The sequence below is a fragment of the Lithobates pipiens genome, unplaced genomic scaffold (assembly GCF_037356315.1).
Source record: "Lithobates pipiens isolate NorthernLeopardFrog02 unplaced genomic scaffold, aLitPip1_a1.2 Scaffold_3, whole genome shotgun sequence".
NCBI classification, from domain to species: Eukaryota; Metazoa; Chordata; class Amphibia; order Anura; family Ranidae; genus Lithobates; species Lithobates pipiens.
Genome location: NW_027507790.1, coordinates 52,391,164 through 52,410,269, shown reverse-complemented (window position 1 = coordinate 52,410,269; position 19,106 = coordinate 52,391,164). Strand labels below are relative to the sequence as shown.

Below are 19,106 nucleotides of genomic sequence, written 5' to 3'. Positions count from 1 at the left end.
GCTGAAGTGGCTAGGGAGGGAGAGTATTCATCCATTGAGCCACTTTAGCAGGCAAAGTAAAGAAACAGGTTGCTTCCCCATCCACCACCCAGGGGCGAGCGGGGAATAACATGCTATACTTGCTCCCCCCCCCCCCCAAAAAAAATTGCCAAATGTAAAGGAGGTATGTGGGACCAAACATGTGGAAGAAGGTGCTCTGGTCAGATGAAACCAAAATCGAACTTTTTGCCCACAATGCAAAACGATATGTTTGGCGTAAAAGCAACACAGCTCATCACCCTCAACACACCATCCCCACTGTCAAACATGGTGGTGGCAGCATCATGGTTTGGGCCTGCTTTTCTTCAGCAGGGACAGGGAAGATGGTTAAAATTGAGGGGAAGATGGATGCAGCCAAATACAGGACCATTCTGGATGAAAACCTGTTGGAGTCTGCAAAAGACCTGAAACTGGGACAGAGATTTATCTTCCAACAAGACAATGATCCCAAACATACAGCAAAATCTACAAAGGAATGGTTCACAAATAAACGTATCCAGGTGTTAGAATGACCAAGTCAAAGTCCAGACCTGAATCCAATAGAGAATCTGTGGAAAGAGCTGAAAACTGCTGTTCACAAACGCTCTCCATCCAACCTCACTGAGCTCGAGCTGTTTTGCAAGGAAGAATGGGCAAGAATTTTAGTCTCTCGATGTGCAAAACTGATAGAGACATACCCCAAGCGACTTGCAGCTGTAATCGCAGCAAAAGGTGTCTCTACAAAGTATTAACGCAAGGGGGCCGAATAATTTTGCACGCCCCACTTTTTATTTTTTTATTAGTTAAAAAAGTTTCAAAAATCCAATAGATTTCGTTCCACTTCACAATTGTATCCCACTTGTTGGTGATTCTTCACAAAAAATTAAAATTTTATATCTTTATGTTTGAAGCCTGAAATGTGGCAAAAGGTTGAAAAGTTCAAGGGGGCCGAATACTTTCGCAAGGCACTGTACACTTTAGAAAATCCAACATGTATCACAGGTCAACTCTGTATTAAAGGTTTATTTGCAAAACAAATTGTATACAAGTAATAAAAGATTATATAAAAATCAGTTCATAAACTTGAAAGCACAAACATATGTAAATATGCAATTTTTTGGCCTGACAGACGGACAAATGTAAGATCTTTCTTCATATCTTCTAAAAGATAAATGCACAGTTGGCCCTAATACAGAGCATGGTGTTATCTCACATTGCTTGGATTCTCCAATTTCCAACAAGAACACTGCCTGCATGTATTTTTATGTGGTTTTCCTCCCACAGTTGAAATAACAGCAGGTTAGTTGGATTACACTCAAACAGGACTGAGTTTGTGTGTGGGACATTAGACTGTAATCTCCACTACAGGGGTCAGGAATAAAAACAAAAGCTTGAATACTTTCTTTAACCACATGCCGACCGGACCATAGCCGAAAGAGGGCTACAGAGCTGTCGGCTTATTCTGGGAGAGGGTCCATGGATGTCCCCCCAGAATCTTGCTCCCGCTCGCCCCCTGGGGTGTGCACCCAGGAACATCTGTGACCGGACCCGGCGCATCATGGATCACGGCAAACGGCCGCTGATAGCAGCCGTTTACCACATGATCACTCAGTCAAATGACTGACAATCACCTGTAAACAAACCAGCTTCACTTCATGACGCTGGTTCCTCCCTCCCCTCTCTGTACAGATCGGTACAGTGAGAGGGGAGAGGGGGAGAGATGGTAGCAACACTCTGGGCTGGATGTGAAGTGCCCACAGCGCTGCTCAGTGCCAATAATCTGCAGTACTCTGCCCATACTGTGCAATAATCTGCCAATACTCTGCAACACTGTGCAATACTCTGCAACACTCTGCAACACTCTGCAACACTCTGCAACACTCTGCCAATACACTGCAACACTGCAATAATCTGCCAATACTCTGCCAATACATTTTAAAATAAAGAAAGAGGTTTTTTTTTTTGGTTTTTTTTTGGTTTTTTTACCGAATTTTCGGTCTTTTTTGATTAATAGCACAAAAAAAAACCCAGCAGGGATTAAATACCACCAAAAGAAAGCTCTATTTTTGTGAAAAAAAAGGACAAAAATTTTATTTGGGTACAGTGTTGCATGACTGAGTAATTGTCATTCAAAGTGTGAGAGCACCGAAAGCTGAAAATTGGTCTGGGTAGGAAGGGGGTTTAAGTGCCCAGTGGTCAAGTGGTTAAAAGAAAGTGTTAGTGCTATATAAATAAATGCTATGTATATCTGTTAAGCAAAAAATAGTTTGTGTACTCTAGAGGAGCTAATTTGACACCTAGTACTAGCCATAGTCAATGCAGTTTTTAATATCTATCTAAACAATGTTGTTATTACTTCATTAATTGGCATTATTTTTAATTATTCAGACAAAATAAGCGCAATAAATTAATGAAAATCAGTGGCTTGCACATACAGTACATTTCCTTTATTGTGAAAATGTACAGTATATTTGCCAATAATAGAACTGTTAAAAAAAATGACAATACGGGGTGAGAAATTAAACATACGAATTAAAAGTAACAATCCAAGTTCAGTGTGCTTTATAATCAAGAGCAGAATGTTTTTCGAACACACTGTATGCCATTACCATCCACCTATGTATTGTAGAAAAGATTATATGCAGTACCGTGCAAAAGTTTTATGCAGGTGTGAAAAAATGCAGTAAATTAATAATGATTTCAGCATTGCATGCTTTCAGCGAAATCCAAATTAAATCAATATTTGGCGTGACCACCGTTTGCCTTCAAAAAAGCACCAATTCTTGCTAGGTACACTTGGGCAGTTTTTGAAGGAACTCGGCAGGTAGGTTATTCCAAACATCTTGGAGAACTAACCACAGATCTTCTGTGGATGTAAGCTGCTTCAGATCCTTCTGTCTCTTGATGTAATCCCAGACAGACAAGATGATGTTTTTTTTGGAGGGGGGGGCGCTCAGGTGCCAAATGTGTTAGGTACGCCACTGCATGTCAATGTCTTGTTTTTTGTAGAGTGAGCGTTCTACTTCCAGATTAACTTTGACAAGTTAATACGCATACAATTTTCTCTTCTGAGAATTCAATGGTTAGAAAATTGTTAGTTCCCAGTAGAGTTGATAAATATTTTCCATTTTATTTTTTACTCACTTTGATCAAAACCAATTGTCAAATTGTCCCCTTTAACTCTAAGTTAATTGAAAGAATGTTTGAAAAACAGTGATTTTCTAACAAATTTCTATAGATCTAAGGCCAGCATAAGACCTTGCAAGAAGTCACTGTACCATGACAAGGGCCATAAACCAAAGAGTATAATTTGTTCTTACAGCTCTTTAAAGGCTCCTTGGACCTATTTACATCATAATAACATCTATCCTCTAAACACAGCCTTCTCCAGTGCATCTTTCTCACTCATATACTCCAAAAAGGATGGATAGTGTGTGCAGTCATAGCGATCACAAGTACGGACATATTCCAAAAAGTCTGGAGCCCCTGGAACAATGACATTGTCTGCGAGGAGGACAGAGCCCTTTTTGAGCAAACCACATTTCTGTAGAGAAAAAAAAAAAGACTTATTAGATTAGCTTTAGCACATAGATATGCTTGTACATGCCTACAAAAACATCCTTCTATCCTCAATACCCTGTGGGCTTAAAGAGGAGCACCAGGCTTCTTCAGAAAAAAATCTAAGTTTACAAATACTGTAGCTGCTGATTTTTAATATTAGGGCACTTACCTGTCCACGAATCCAGCGGTGTCCTCACCTGAGCTGATTCTTCAATTGGCTATTGAATGCTGGCACTGCCATCTTGACTAAGGGAAATGTACAGTGAAGCTTTGTGGCTTCACATCCAGTTTCCTACTGTGCATGAGCGAAGTGTGCTGTGCATTGTGAATGGGCCAAAGTCTTCTGGGACCTGTGAAGGGGGGCCCGACTTCTGGTTGAGTTCGCTGTTGTGAGCTGAGCAGAAAGTGGGAGCAGATACCTATCAAAATCAGGTACCCACTCCCCTCAAAAGGTGCCAAATGTCGCAGTGGAGGTTGGAGGAGGCAGACAAGTGGAGCTTCCCCTTTAATATACAAATCACTACATTAGCTAGAAAAGTAGAGAGCTTGCCCTTCCCGCATACTACCTGCAATTTGCCAATGGGCCAGTGGTCTTCCTAGCACAGTGATCGGGAGGTGTGAGGGAATATTTTTTTAATGCCATGTTAAAGTGTTACTAAACCCACAAGAGTAAAAATCAGTCTGTACATGCAGCTTAGCATGCTTGTTATACCCACTGTGTAACTTAAGTTGTTAATCCTCTGCATTGTGTAAAAAAGCGCTTTGCTCCTGTATGCATAGATCCTTCCCTCCTGCACTGTCTATCTGGGGAAGGCTAGCTAACACAGGCAGGGTAGCTGACCTGCACATGCTCAGTTGTGTCTTTTATGCTGGAGAGAACATTTACTTGTTCTCAGAGCTAGCCAGGTCACATAATATTGACATCACACATGTGGGCATGTATACAGGCTGTAGTGGAAATCTTCTCCCACCTGAACTCTCAGCACTGGAGAAACTGCAGTTTATCACTGACTGTGGTATACAGATCATCCAAAAAGGTATATAGTGGCAGTATTTTAATGTAAAAAGAAGATTTATAAACTGTGGGCACTGTGGGGGGGCGGATGAACTATTTTCATATTACTGGGTTTAGCAGCAAAGGATGGTAAGTGTTATCATAATTGGGGATTTTAACTATCCAGACAAAGACTGGGCGGAGGGAACCACACATTCATCTAAGGCTCGCCAGTTCCTAAACATCTTGCAGGACAATTTTATGGGTTAGATGGTAGACGTACCAACTAGAAATAAAGCGTTACTGGATCTATTGATTACCAACAATACAGACCTGATCACGGATGTGGAAATACAGGACAATTTAGGCAACAGCGATCACAGGTCAATTGGCTTCAGTATAAATCACACAAATAGGAAACATAAGGGGAATACAAAGATTCTGAATTTCAAAGGAGCCAACTTCCCTAAACTATGAGCCTTGCTAGAAGGCATAAATTGGGATGAAATCTTAGGAACAAAGAACACGGAGGAGAGATGGGTTTGCTTTAAGAGCATATTAAATAAGGGCATTAGCCAATACATCCCATTGGGTAATAAATTTAAAAGAGGGAACAAAAGTCCTGGATTGCTTAACTTCAATGTAAAAATGCATATACAAGCAAAGGAGAAGGCCAAGGTTGAGGGATCATCATAAGCATTCAGACTTTATAAAGAATGCAACAAGAAATGTAAGGGTGCAATAAGGACGGCTAAGATAGAACATGAAAGACACATAGCGGAGGAGAGCAAAAAAAAATCCCAAGAAATTTTTTAAGTATGTAAACAGTAAAAAAGGGAGGACAGATCATATTGGCCCCATAAAGAATGAGGAAGGACATCTGGTTACAAAGGATGAGAAGATGGCGAAGGTATTGAATTTATTCTTCTCCTCAGTCTTCACGAGGGAATCGGGGGGCTTCAGTAACCAAAACTGCAGTGTTTATCCTCATGACACATCACAGGAAGCACCTCCATGGTTAACAGAGGGCAGAATTAAAATTAGATTTGGGAAACTTAACATTAAGAAATCACCGGGACCAGATGGCTTTCACCTGAGGGTACTTAGGGAACTCAGTCAAGTAATTGCCAGTCCATTGTTCCTAATTTTTACTGACAGTCTACTGACTGGAATGGTACCAGCTGATTGGAGAAAAGCCAATGTAGCACCAATATTTAAAAAGAGCCCAAAATACATCCCTGGGAATTACAGACCAGTTAGCCTAACATCAATAGTATGTAAACTCTTGGAGGGGATGATAAGGGACTATATACAAGATTTTAGTAATGAGAACGGTATCATTAGCAGTAATCAGCATGGATTCATGAAGAATCGTTCTTGCCAAACCTATTGCCAAATCTATTAACCCTTCTATGAGGAGGTGAGTTACCATCTAGATAAAGGGAGGCCCGTGGATGTGGTGTTTTTCCGGGATTTTGCAAAAGCATTTGACACAGTTCCACATAAACGTTTACTGTACAAAATAAGGTCCGTTGGACCATAGGGAGAGTATATGGATTGAAAACTAGCTACAAGGGCGAGTTCAAAGGGTGGTGATAAATGGGGAGTGATAAATGGGGAGTACACGGAATGGTCAGGGGTGGGTAGTGGGGTCCCCCAGGGTTCTGTGCTGGGACCAATCCTATTTAATTTGTTCATAAATGACCTGGAGGATGGGCTAATCGGTTCAATCTCTGTATTTGCGGACAATACTAAGCTAAGCAGGGCAATAACTTCTTTGCAGGATGTGGAAACCTTGCAAACCAAAAGATCTGAACAAATGAATGGGGTGGGCAACTACATGGCAAATGAGGTTTAATGTAGAAAAATGTAAAATAATGCATTTGGGTGGAAAATATATGAATGCAATCTATACACTGGGGGGAGAACCTCTGGGGGAATCTAAGATAGAAAAAGGTCAAGCTGCTGCTAACAAAGCAAACTAAATATTGGCATGCATTAAAAAGGGGATCAACTCCAGAGATAAAACTATAATTCTCCCCATCTACAAGACTCTGGTCCGGCTGCATCTAGAGTATGCTGTCCAGTTCTGGGCACCAGTCCACAGGAAGGATGTACTGGAAATGGAGCGAGTACAAAGAAGGGAAACAAAGCTGATAAAGGGTCTGGAGGATATTAGTTATGAGGAAAGGTTGCGAGCACTGAACTTATTCTCTCTGGAGAAGAGACGCTTGAGAGGGGATATGATTTCAATATACAAATAAATAAAACTTTTTCACAGAAGGGAGTTTAACAAGACTCGTGGCCACTCTTTTAAATTAGAAGAAAAGAGGTTTAACCTTAAACTATGTAGAGGGTTCTTTACTTTAAGAGCGGCAAGGATGTGGAATTCCCTTCCACACAGGAGTTGATCTCAGTGGGTGGCATCGATAGTTTCAAGAAACTATTAGATAAGCACCTGAACGACCGCAACATACAGGGATATACAATGTAATACTGACATATAATCACACACATAGGTTGGACTTGATGGACTTGTGTATTTTTTCAACATCACCTACTATGTGTATATAGAGGGGCTCCTGCGCTCTATGGCAAAAAAATTTTTTTTTTGGAAAAGAAGTAAAAAGTATGTTCTAATCGGAGCAGCAGACACTTTTTGAGTGAACTCTCAATAGAAAACAGAAAAAAAGAGAAGGGGGGTGTGTTGCGCTTCCTTAAATACTGTGACAGAGCGAGGCTCTGTCCCTGTGAAATTGGAGGAAAGAGGGATCTCCAACCCTGTGTCCAGGTCTTGGTGATAACGAGCAGGGTGTGTGACCAGCTGCACACAGCCCATATAACGAAGGGGCTGTTGGGAAGGGAGTGTGAGGGATGGTGGAGTGGAGTAGCTTGAAGCTGTGTGCATGTCCAAAGAGCCCAAAGCTGTGTGCGTTGAAGGGTTGAAGCTGTGTGCGTCCAAGGAGTCCAAAGCTGTGTGTTAAAGGGCTTGAAGCTGTGTGCGTACAAGGAGCCTAAGACTGTGTGCGTCCAAGCAGTTTTGTGGACGGAGCAAGTACCTATAGCAGCACTACTGCTGAAGAGTAGCCAGGTGGGCTAGCATTTTCATTTGGATTTTTTGTGTATTTAATGTAAGCTTGGACCCCTGCGTGGGATTTCTGGATGTACTAATATTTTGTTTTCTTATAATAAACGTGGGCTACCAGGCCCTTAACCATAAACGCCTGCCTGATGTGAACTAAAAAATGCATCTACCAATTGAGCTAAACACCCCAATGTTACAATACCAAGAAAGAAATAGAACTCATAAAGTAAATAAAAACTAGCAATACTCCACAAAGTGTGAATAAAAATAAGTGCGATAGTGCTTAATATGTAGCACTTAAAGCTTATAGAGTTGCATTTAAATTAACATCTGATATATAATGTGCTTGTGCGTCACTCCAGTGTCTAAAAATAGGCAAAGATGTGTCTAAGGCTATAAAGTGCATATAATAGATTAATATTGCAATGTGTATATAAAAAAAAGGTAAAGCATCTGTGATGAAACTACAAACAAATATGCACCAATAAATCGATGTGATAAAATGGTCTAAAAAAGATTCTATAAATGCTATCCCAGTTGAAGTCCATTCGTGACGTAACGCGTAGGAAACTGGAAGTGACGTTCGTACCGTCCACCGATCTGTTAAGCTGTGTGTGCCTGTTTATTCGCTCCTGTTTGAAGAGCGGCATTGTCAGAAGTCCCAGCCACAGCCTATTTGACCCCCCGGAATTCCCCCTGCAAATTTGTTGTCTTGCTGTATACCTTGCAGCCGTGAGGTAATTATTTAGGAATACCAGCACTGACACGGGACACCGTTGGAGGTGAGTTATCTTGGCACATTGCACTTTATGTTTGGTTGTGAAATCACACTCTAAAGTTGCACGATTGGACTGTGTATGGGACACTTTATCGAGATCCACATTTTTGCTGCTATTCCTTTTCCTTTTTTTTATCAAGGAATATACTATTACTTCTCTCTGTTTTTTTTGCACGTTTTAGATCACTGTTTCTAAAGCATTTATAGAATCTTTTTTAGACCATTTTATCACATCGATTTATTGGTACATATTTGTTTGTAGTTTCATCACAGATGCTTTACCTTTTTTTTATATACACATTGCAATATTAATCTATTATATGCACTTTATAGCCTTAGACACATCTTTGCCTATTTTTAGACACTGGAGTGACGCACAAGCACATTATATATCAGATGTTCATTTAAATGCAACTCTATAAGCTTTAAAGTGGAAGTAAACCCACTTTTTTAACTTTTACCTACAGGAAAGCCTATAATAAGGCTTACCTGTAGGTAAAAAAAATATCTCCTAAACCTGTACGGTTTAGGAGATATTCCCCTCGGTATGCGCCGCTGACTGCAGCGGCGCATGCGCACAAGGGGGTTCTCTCCGCGAAAATCCGGCAGCGCTCGTCCGGCCGGATTTAAATCTCCCGCGCGCATTCGCGGGAGTGACGATATCGCGGCTCCGGCCACTCACAGCGCCGGAGCCGCGATACCCGGAAGAGACGCCGAGGGAGCATGTCGGCTTCCTCGGCGTGGATCGGGCGAGATGTCGGGGCCTCGTTCTAAGGTAAGTATTTCATAATGAGCTAGCATGCGGTGCATACTAGCTCATTATGCCTTTTGCTTTGCAGGTTTAAAAAAAAAAAAAAAAAAAATGCGGGTTTACTACCGCTTTAAGTGCTACATATTAAGCACTATCGCACTTATTTTTATTCACACTCTGTGGAGTATTGCTAGTTTTTATTTACTTTATGAGTTCTATTTCTTTCTTGGTATTTAAGGAAGCGCAACACACCCCCCTTCTCTTTTTTTCTATCACCTACTATGTAACACTTTAAATTTATTCTGTCACCTTCCCAGCTTGGAGGGAACATGGTCATATTAGCCATATTAACGGAGAAGAGATCATGAGCATGGGCTGTCTCCTGCAGAGTACTTGTGCCCAGGTGATTAGCATGTTGGAACGGGTATACTAAAGCTGGGTACACACTGTCCGAAAATTGTCTGGTTCGGTCTGTGTGCACAGTTGTCCACAATTGTGCACAGTTGTCTACCCACAGAAGCTGGCTGTTGTCGAAGAAACATGCTGGAAAACCAGCATCTGATCAGCTCTGTAAATCTGTAATCTGTGAATTCTGGAAGGGGAGGGGCGGGAGAGCCTTCCTGCTGTCAGAATTCAACAGAACAGAAAGGGTGGTCACTGAACCAACATAGCTTGTTTTGGTATTGTGATCTGCTGTTATTTTTTCATTTGCTGGAACAAAAAAAAATAAACTGTTAGGGCCGGTTCACACTGCAGGCGAGGCGAGGCGACTCCGACTTACCTCGCCGCGACCTGCCGCGACCTCAGCGGCAACTTGCAGATGACTTCTGTATAGAAGTCAATGCAAGTCGCCCCGAGGTCGCCCAAAAGTAGTACAGGAACCTTTTTTCTGAGTCGGAGCGACTCGAGTCGCTCCTCTCAGAACGGTTCCATTGTACAGAACGGGGGCGACTTGCGAGAGCGAGGCGAGGCGAGTCGTGTCGCCTCGCATCGCCCGCTGTGTGAACCGGCTCTTAGTGTGTCTTAAATTTGTGTGCTTCCTTCCTGTGCTACACTGGAATCTTAAAGCGGAACTTCACCCAAAAGGGGTAGTTCCACTCTTTCTCCTCCTCCCACATACCTCCTTTACATTTGGCAATTTTTTTTGGGGGGGGGGGGGAGTAGGTATAGCATGTTATTCCCTGCTCTCCCCTGGGTGGTGGATGGGGAAGCAACCTGTTTCTTTACTTTGCCTGCTAAAGTGGCTCAATGGATGAATACTCTCCCTCCCTAGCCACTTCAGCCCCAGAAGGATTTACCCCCTTCCTGACCAGAAAGTTTTTTGTGATTCGGCACTGCTTCGATTTAACTGACAATTGCACGACCGTGCGACGTGGCTCCCAAACAAAATTGGCGTCCTTTTTTTCCCACAAATAGAGCTTTCTTTTGGTGGTATTTGATCACCTCTGCGGTTTTGATTTTTTGCTCTATAAACAAAACAATAGCCACAAAAAAATAAAAAAATAGACACCCTGTCCCTGCTGAAGAAAAGCAGGCCCAAACCATGATTCTGCCACCACCATGTTTGACAGTGGGGATGGTGTGTTGAGGATGATGAGCTGTGTTGCTTTTACGCCAAACATATCGTTTTGCATTGTGGGCAAAAAGTTCGATTTTGGTTTCATCTGACCAGAGCACCTTCTTCCACATGTTTGGTGTGTCTCCCAGGTGGCTTGTGGCAAACTTTAGACAAGACTTTTTATGGATATCTTTGAGAAATGGCTTTCTTCTTGCCACTCTTCCATAAAGGCCAGATTTGTGCAGTGTACGACTGATTGTTGTCCTATGGACAGACTCTCCCACCTCAGCTGTAGTTCTCTGCAGTTCATCCAGAGTGATCATGGGCCTCTTGGCTGCATTTCTGATCAGTCTTCTCCTTGTCTGAGCTGAAAGTTTAGAGGGACGGCCAGGTCTTGGTAGATTTGCAGTGGTCTGATACTCCTTCCATTTAAAATGATCACTTGCACAGTGCTCCTTGGGATGTTTAAAGCTTGGGAAATCTTTTTGTATCCAAATCCGGCTTTAAACTTCTCCACAACAGTATTGTGTGTGGTGTGTTATGGTGTGTTCCTTGGTCTTCATGATGCTCTCTGCGCTTTCAACAGAACCCTGAGACTATCACAGAGCAGGTGCATTTATACAGAGACTTGATTACACACAGGTGGATTCTATTTATCACCATCAGTCATTTAGGACAACATTGGATCATTCAGAGATCCTCGCTGAACTTCTGGAGTGAGTTTGCTGCACTGAAAGTAAAGGGGCCGAATAATTTTGCACGCACCAATTTTCAGTTTTTTATTTGCTAAAAAAGTTTAAAATATCCAATAGATTTCGTTCCACTTCACAATTGTGTCCCACTTGTTGGTGATTCTTCACAAAAAATTTAAATTTTATATCTTTATGTTTGAAGCCTGAAATGTGGCAAAAGGTTGAAAAGTTCAAGGGGGCCGAATACTTTCACAAGGCACTGTATAGCGTCTACAAAATAGGGGATAGTTTTATGGCATTTTTATTAATAATTTTTTTACTAGTAAAGGCGGCGATCAGCAATTTTTATCATGACTGCGACATTATGGCGGACACATCAGACAATTTTGACACATTTTTGGGACCATTGGCATTAATACAGCGATCGATACTATAAAATTGCATTGATTACTGTAAAAATGTCACTGGCAGTGAAGGGGTTAACCACTAGGGGACGGGGAGGGGTTAAGTGTATCCTAGGGGCGTGTTTCTAACTGTCTGGGAGCATGGCTGTGTGTGACATCACACTGATCGCTGCTCCCGATGACAGGGAGAAGACAATCAGGGTGCTGTCAATAGGCAGAACGGGGAGATGCTGTTTACATCGGCATCTCCCCGTTCTTGAGCTCCCGTGACACGATCGTGGGTATCCCCGTGGTGATTGAGTCCCCGGGACCCCCGGGCACAGTCACGGAGCTTGCGGCAGGTGCACACGGGCATGGCAGGAAATTCAAAGCAATGTACGGATACGTTACTTTGCCCAGTCGTGCCATTCTGCCGACGTATAAGTACAGGAGCTGGTTGGGAACAGGCTAGAGATGACGGATGCCCTCATTATACTGATGGTTGGAGCCATGTGAGTACTGCCTTACTGTTTCTCTGTATTCCCTGAACCGATCCTGACTCGCCACCATGTTGGCGAGCCTGTTTGCCTCCCTACTGCCAGGCGGTCAGCGTGGAACTGATCCATACTCCCCTGTTGCTAATCTGTGCAGTTTATACTGTTTATCCCAATCCTCTAAGCTGCCAGGCAGACTATTTGTTGGCTGATTTTGCCTGCTGCCCACGGTGTCTGGAGCACAACTAGCCTGTATGATGGATGACTGTCACCCGCCTTGCTTATGGTATGTTACTTTTTCTAATGGCAGACTCATTGGATATCATTGTCCTGCATTTCCACATTGGTTCCTGTTAGAGATACCTGGACTACATACCTTCTTGTTCCTAAATTAGTGTATAATTTACATATCCTGTGCTTTCTGCCCCGTTGGCGGCATCGCTACCTTGTGCCTAGAACACTTTTTGCCTGGATTAGATCTCGCCTTCTTGAATGATGTTCATGTCCCTTTGTGGAGTACAACCTTGTTCAGTTTGGGGATCCAAGTGCATCCTAGATTGGATGGATGTACAGCAGGCATGTCCAAAGTCCAGGCCCGCGGGCCAATCGCGGCCCGCGGTCCGGTTTTGAACGGCCCGCCTGATTATTTAAACATATATATCTTTTGTGGCCCCCGGCGATCTCCCAGCGCCGGGGCCACAAAAGATATATAGTCCGGCTGCCTCGGAGGGAGGAGGCGGGACGAGTGCCGTGCACACAGGAGGAGAATTTCCTGTTTACACGGCAGCCTCTGTAATAGGAAGTCCCGTCTCTGCCATTGGACGACTGTGCTGTCCATCAAAGAAGGCGGGACTTTCTCTTAAAGAGGCCGCTGTGTAAACAGGAGATTCTCCAGTAGGATGTCTTTAGTGCTCGTCCTGCCCTCCATGGCTGCACTGATGGTAATGGTGGCTGCATTTCTGGCAATTGCAATTGTGGAGCTGCATTCCTGGCAATGGTGAGTGAATTCCTAGCAATGGTGGGTGAAATTCCTGGCAATGGTGGGTGAAATTCCTGGCAATGGTGGGTGAAATTCCCAGCAATGGTGGCTGCATTCCTGGCAATGGTGCCTGCATTCCTGGCAATGGTGGGTGAAATTCCTGGCAATGGTGGGTGAAATTCCCGGCAACGGTGGCTGCATTCCTGGCAATGGTGGGTGAAATTCCCAGCAATGGTGGGTGAATCCCTGGCAATGGTGGCAGCATTCCCGGCAATGGTGGCAGCATTCCCGGTAATGGTGGCTGCATTCCCGGTAATGGTGGCTGCATTCCCGGTAATGGTGGCTGCATTCCCGGTAATGGTGGCTGCATTCCCGGTAATGGTGGCTGCATTCCCGGCAATGGTGAGTGAATTCCTAGCAATGGTGGGTGCATTCCTGGCAATGGTGGGTGCATTCCTGGCAATGGTGGGTGCATTCCTGGCAATGGTGGGTGCATTCCCGGCAATGGTGGCTGCATTCCTGGCAATGGTGGCAGCATTCCCGGCAATGGCGAGTGAATTCCTGGCAATGGTGGCTGCATTCCTGGCAATGGTGGCTGCATTCCTGGCAATGGTGGCTGCATTCCTGGCAATGGCGGGTGAATCCCTGGCAATGGTGGCTGCATTCCTGGCAATGATGGGTGAAATTCCCGGCAATGGTGGCAGCATTCCTGGCAATGGTGGCTGCATTCCTGGCAATGGTGGCTGCATTCCTGGCAATGGTGGCTGCATTCCTGGCAATGGTGGCTGCATTCCTGGCAATGGCGGGTGAATCCCTGGCAATGGCGAGTGAATCCCTGGCAATGGTGGCTGCATTCCTGGCAATGGTGGGTGAAATTCCCGGCAATGGTGGCAGCATTCCTGGCAATGGTGACTGCATTCCTGGCAATGGTGGCTGCATTCCTGGCAATGGTGGCTGCATTTCTGGCAATGGTGGCAGCATTCCTGGCAATGGTGGCAGCATTCCTGGCAATGGTGGCAGCATTCCCGGCAATGGTGAATGAATTCCTGGCAATGGCAGGTGAATCCCTGGCAATGGTGGCTGCATTCCTGGCAATGGTGGCAGCATTCCCGGCAATGGTGGCAGCATTCCTGGCAATGGTGGCTGCATTCCTGGCAATGGTGGCAGCATTCCCGGCAATGGCGAGTGAATTCCTGGCAATGGTGGCTGCATTCCTGGCAATGGTGGCTGCATTCCCGGCAATGGCGGGTGAATCCCTGGCAATTGCGGGTGAATCTCTGGCAATGGTGGGTGAATCCCTGGCAATGGTGGGTGAATCCCTGGCAATGGTGGCAGCATTCCCGGCAATGGTGGCAGCATTCCCGGCAATGGTGGCAGCATTCCCGGCAATGGTGGCAGCATTCCCGGCAATGGTGGCAGCATTCCCGGCAATGGTCGCAGCATTCCCGGCAATGGTCGCAGCATTCCCGGCAATGGTCGCAGCATTCCCGGCAATGGTCGCAGCATTCCCGGCAATGGTGGCAGCATTCCCGGCAATGGTGGCTGCATTCCCGGCAATGGTGGCTGCATTCCCGGCAATGGTGGCTGCATTCCCGGCAATGGTGGCTGCATTCCCGGTAATGATGGCTGCATTCCCGGCAATGGTGAGTGAATTCCCGGCAATGGTGAGTGAATTCCCGGCAATGGTGAGTGAATTCCCGGCAATGGTGAGTGAATTCCCGGCAATGGTGGGTGCATTCCCAGCAATGGTGGGTGCATTCCCGGAAATGGTGGGTGCATTCCCGGCAATGGTGGGTGCATTCCCAGCAATGGTGGCTGCATTCCTGGCAATGGCAAGTGAATTCCTGGCAATGGTGGCTGCATTCCTGGCAATGGTGACTGCATTCCTGGCAATGGCGGGTGAATCCCTGGCAATGGTGGGTGCATTCCCGGCAATGTTGGCAGCATTCCCGGCAATGTTGGCAGCATTCCCGGCAATGGTGGCAGCATTCCCGGCAATGGTGGCAGCATTCCCGGCAATGGTGGCAGCATTCCCGGCAATGGTGAGGGAATTCCTGGCAATGGTGGGTGCATTGCTGGCAATGGTGGCAGCATTCCTGGCAATGGTGGGTGCATACCTGGCAATGGTGGGTGCATACCTGGCAATGGTGGGTGCATACCTGGCAATGGTGGGTGCAACCCTGGCAATGGTGGGTGCAACCCCGGCAATGGTGGGCACTGCATTCCTAGCAATGGTGGGTCTGCAGATGGACACTGACCCTTATTTTGCTTCACAGTTCTTTATTTAAAATTGTAAGTTTTTTTTCCTGAAGCTTCCCTGAAGTGATGGTGCGTGTTATACGCCAATAAATACGCTGTATCCAAATAATACACTTGAGTTCAAACATTCACCACACACAGCCACAAAGGCAAGAGAATTCTTGTGGGGAAGTGTATTAGTGCTCAGACAAACACACTTAGAGCGAATTTTAATGGTTCAAAGAATGTCAGGCAAAATGGTTGGAACTCGCGCATGTTCACTTCATCAAATCTGGCCCTCTTTGTAAAAAGTTTGGACATCCCTGATGTACAGGGTTGGTAGAGGTTGGGGGTATTTTGTGGGAATTGTTTTTTTCATGTTCATCCTTTCTTGGTTTCATTTTGTTATGGAGGGAGTGCTTTGTATATGCTTTTGGCAGATGTTGCAGCTGGGGTCGGGGTTGGCCTTTGTCTCCCCCTGGCTTCACATTCTACATCAGGCCCTCTGTGGGGGTCCTGATGCGGTAGTCCAGCCCTACCTCCCATTTACCTTGGTACTGCCATGTCTCAGCTGACATTGATTTCTTGGAACATTAGGGGAATAAACTCCAGAATCAAAGGGGCCTTGATCTTTAACTTCCTTAAAAATTACCATCCTGACATTTGTATCCTCCAAGAAACGCACCTAGTGGGGAGTAGAGTGCTTAGCCTTAAGAAGCCATGGGTGGGTAACTATTACCACATTACATATTCTACACATCCTAGAGGGGTCAATATACTTGTCCGGAAAACCCTACCATTTGATTTGCTGGACCTGGACCCCGAGGGTAAATTTGCAATAGTACAAGCAATAATTGGTAGTCTACCCATGGTGTTGGTGGGCTTATATATCCCTCTGCCTGCCACTGTTGCTCTCCTCACCAGGGTGGTGCAGCTGGTGGCTACCTTTTCCATACAGTGTGGCCATCCTGGTTGGGGATTTCAACATGGTCCTCTGCCCTAAGATTGACAAATTAACTCCAGATATGGCCACAGACTCACCGCTCTCATGGTGGGTCTCCATGTTCGGCTTTATTGATGTTTGGAGGTGGAAGCACCCTCAGACCCACAGATATACCTTTAACTCTGCGACCTATTCTGCTATGTCCCGCATTGATTTAATCTATGATTTAATCTATGTCAGCAATCGTTCTTTCCCAGAGGTATTTCAGACCATGCCCCTATTCTTCTAAACTTACGCACTAGGGTGGCCCCGACTGCATCCCTGTGGCGCCTTTCGAGGTATTGAGTTTTTAATGAGCAGGTGTAGCCGGTGGTGGTATCGGCTATTTAGTTATACTGGTCAACTTCCCCCCCGCAGGACCCTTCGGCCTCTAGTTGGGAACGTTTTAAAACACACATTAGGGAACAATACCAGACCGCCATAGGCTTGGCTCGTAACTCTTCCCGATTTGTGCTGGCCCAAGCAGAGGCCAGTGCCCAGCTGCTGGAGACTCAGTATACATTGACTGGGGATGAGGGCAAAAGGGAGGATCTGTCTGTAGCGTTGAGGGAGGTCCAAATTCTCGGTGGCCAAAAAACAGTTATATAAGAGAGAGTGTTTGAACAGGGTGAGCAGACGGGTTGCCTACTCGCCTGGCTCTCCAGAGAACAGACGATATCGGCACATGTGGCCAATATTAGAGATATAGATGGGAGACTATTATCCGATCCCGGAGAAATTAACTATCGCTTTGCTTCCTACTAAGAAGATCTGTATTCCTCTAGGATTGGATATACCCCGGCTGAACTGCACTCCTTTTTGGAGTCTGTTCAGTTCCCTGAGCTCTCTGAGAAGACGCAAGGGGGACTTGATGCTCCACTCATGCTGAAGGAAATACAGAGTGCCATAGCCTCCATGCAGACAGGCAAGACCCCTGGAGAGGATGGTTTACCAGCTGAATTCTTTAAGACTCACAGTGCATCCTTAGCGGCTAAATTTTGTGAGGTATTGCTGAGGTGCCTTACAGATTCCTCCTTGCCCCCCTCAATGTCGCGTGCAGTGGTTGTGGCCATACCCAAGCCGGGAAAGGATCTGGAACTTTGTTCCTCCTACAGGCTCATATCCTTGTTAAACGTACACACACGCTAAGCTTCTCACTAAATTTTTGGCAGTTCGACTCAACAAAGTGATACTCTCATTAATACCTGGGGACCAGACGGGCTTCATACCAGGCAAGGGCACAGACATTAACCTCAGGCGGTTAATTACGGTGGTCGACCGGGTGGGGATGGGTCAGAGGTGGTAGCTTCATTAGATGCCGATAAAGGACTTTGACATGGTGGAGTGGGAATACCTGTAGATGACATTATGCAAATTTGGTTTTGGCCTCATCGTCCTTGAGCCCCACTGGGTGAAACGGCTTCTTATTGCCCGCAAAATAGACCAGACGCTCTCCTCCATTTTTTTTCAGGCTTACCTGTGTGGGGGTGGGTAGGGCCCTTCAGGCTTGACGACTTGATATACTGGCCCTGACAGATGACGACTGGACCGAAACCCTCCAACAATACATTCCCCTTATGATTTCCACCAAAGACCAATTTATCCAGTTAAAATTCCTCCATAGGACATATTTATATCGGTTATCTACCCCACATCTGATGCCCTCTGCCCAAGATGTCGAAGGGAGGTGGGAAATTTCATACACATGGCAGGCGGTGGTTGCTGACCTTCAGAGGATCAGTGGGGTGTCCCTAACACTGGACCCCCTGATCTTCCTGTTAGGAATGACATATAATTTACCTGCAAACTGTTTATATTTTATGCTGCATACTATGCTTGGAAAACTATACTGCTTGGATGGAAGACAGCTGATCCCCACTTGGAAAAAGCCGATAAATGATATTCTGCCAGTATACTAAATGATGTATAATTACTGAAAAAGTTCCACAAAATTTGGTTGGCCTGGGTGGAGGCTAGACACTTTACGCTGTAATTCCAATCCAGGATTCCCTGCCTCCGGTTCCCCCGGCCCCCCCCACCCAATATCTGTGCCCCTCTTCCTGTTGGCATTTTTTGCTCCCCCCCCGATCCCCCCAAGTCTGGCATCGCATTATATCTGATCATCTTCTGGATGTAAATGGATTGTTGTATTTACCTTGAAGATGTCTTTCTTGCTTCTATATACTTTGATGATGTACTGAAAACCTGTTTTTTGTAACATCTGCTGACATTCACATGTACACTGATGTTTTTATAGCAATAAACATTCCTTCTGTTAAAGAAAAAAGAAGTCAGCAGCTACAGTATTTGTAGCTAATGCATTAAATTTTTTTGGGGGGAGAATGGAGCTCCTCTTTAAGCAGTGTTATCAGCCCTTCCCAGTCCACCTGTCAGCACTACAGAACACCTCCCCCCAAGTTATGGAAATGAGTAGAGAAGGAGGTGTTTTGAAGCCCAAATCCAGAGCAAGTGGACTAAAGTGACAATAGTGCTTCCCTATAGATACAATATAGTAAAAAAAAAAAAAATCTGAAAAAGAAAAACTAAAGCAACCACCAGATTTATGAACTGATAGACAGAAATGTATTACAGT

General features: G+C 45.1%; 1 protein-coding gene across 2 annotated transcripts in view; it reads right to left on the bottom strand.

The window, feature by feature from the left end:
• Positions 1–1,021: 1,021 nt before the first annotated feature.
• The window catches only part of LOC143940391 (catechol O-methyltransferase-like), a 181,251-nt gene continuing 163,166 nt past the window's right edge, over positions 1,022–19,106 (bottom strand). For both annotated transcript variants that reach the window (XM_077461683.1, XM_077461684.1), the window contains one exon: positions 1,022–3,562. In XM_077461683.1, coding sequence (XP_077317809.1) covers positions 3,383–3,562 — 180 coding nt within the window. In that variant the 3' untranslated portion in view covers positions 1,022–3,382. The remainder of the gene's footprint in view (positions 3,563–19,106) is intronic.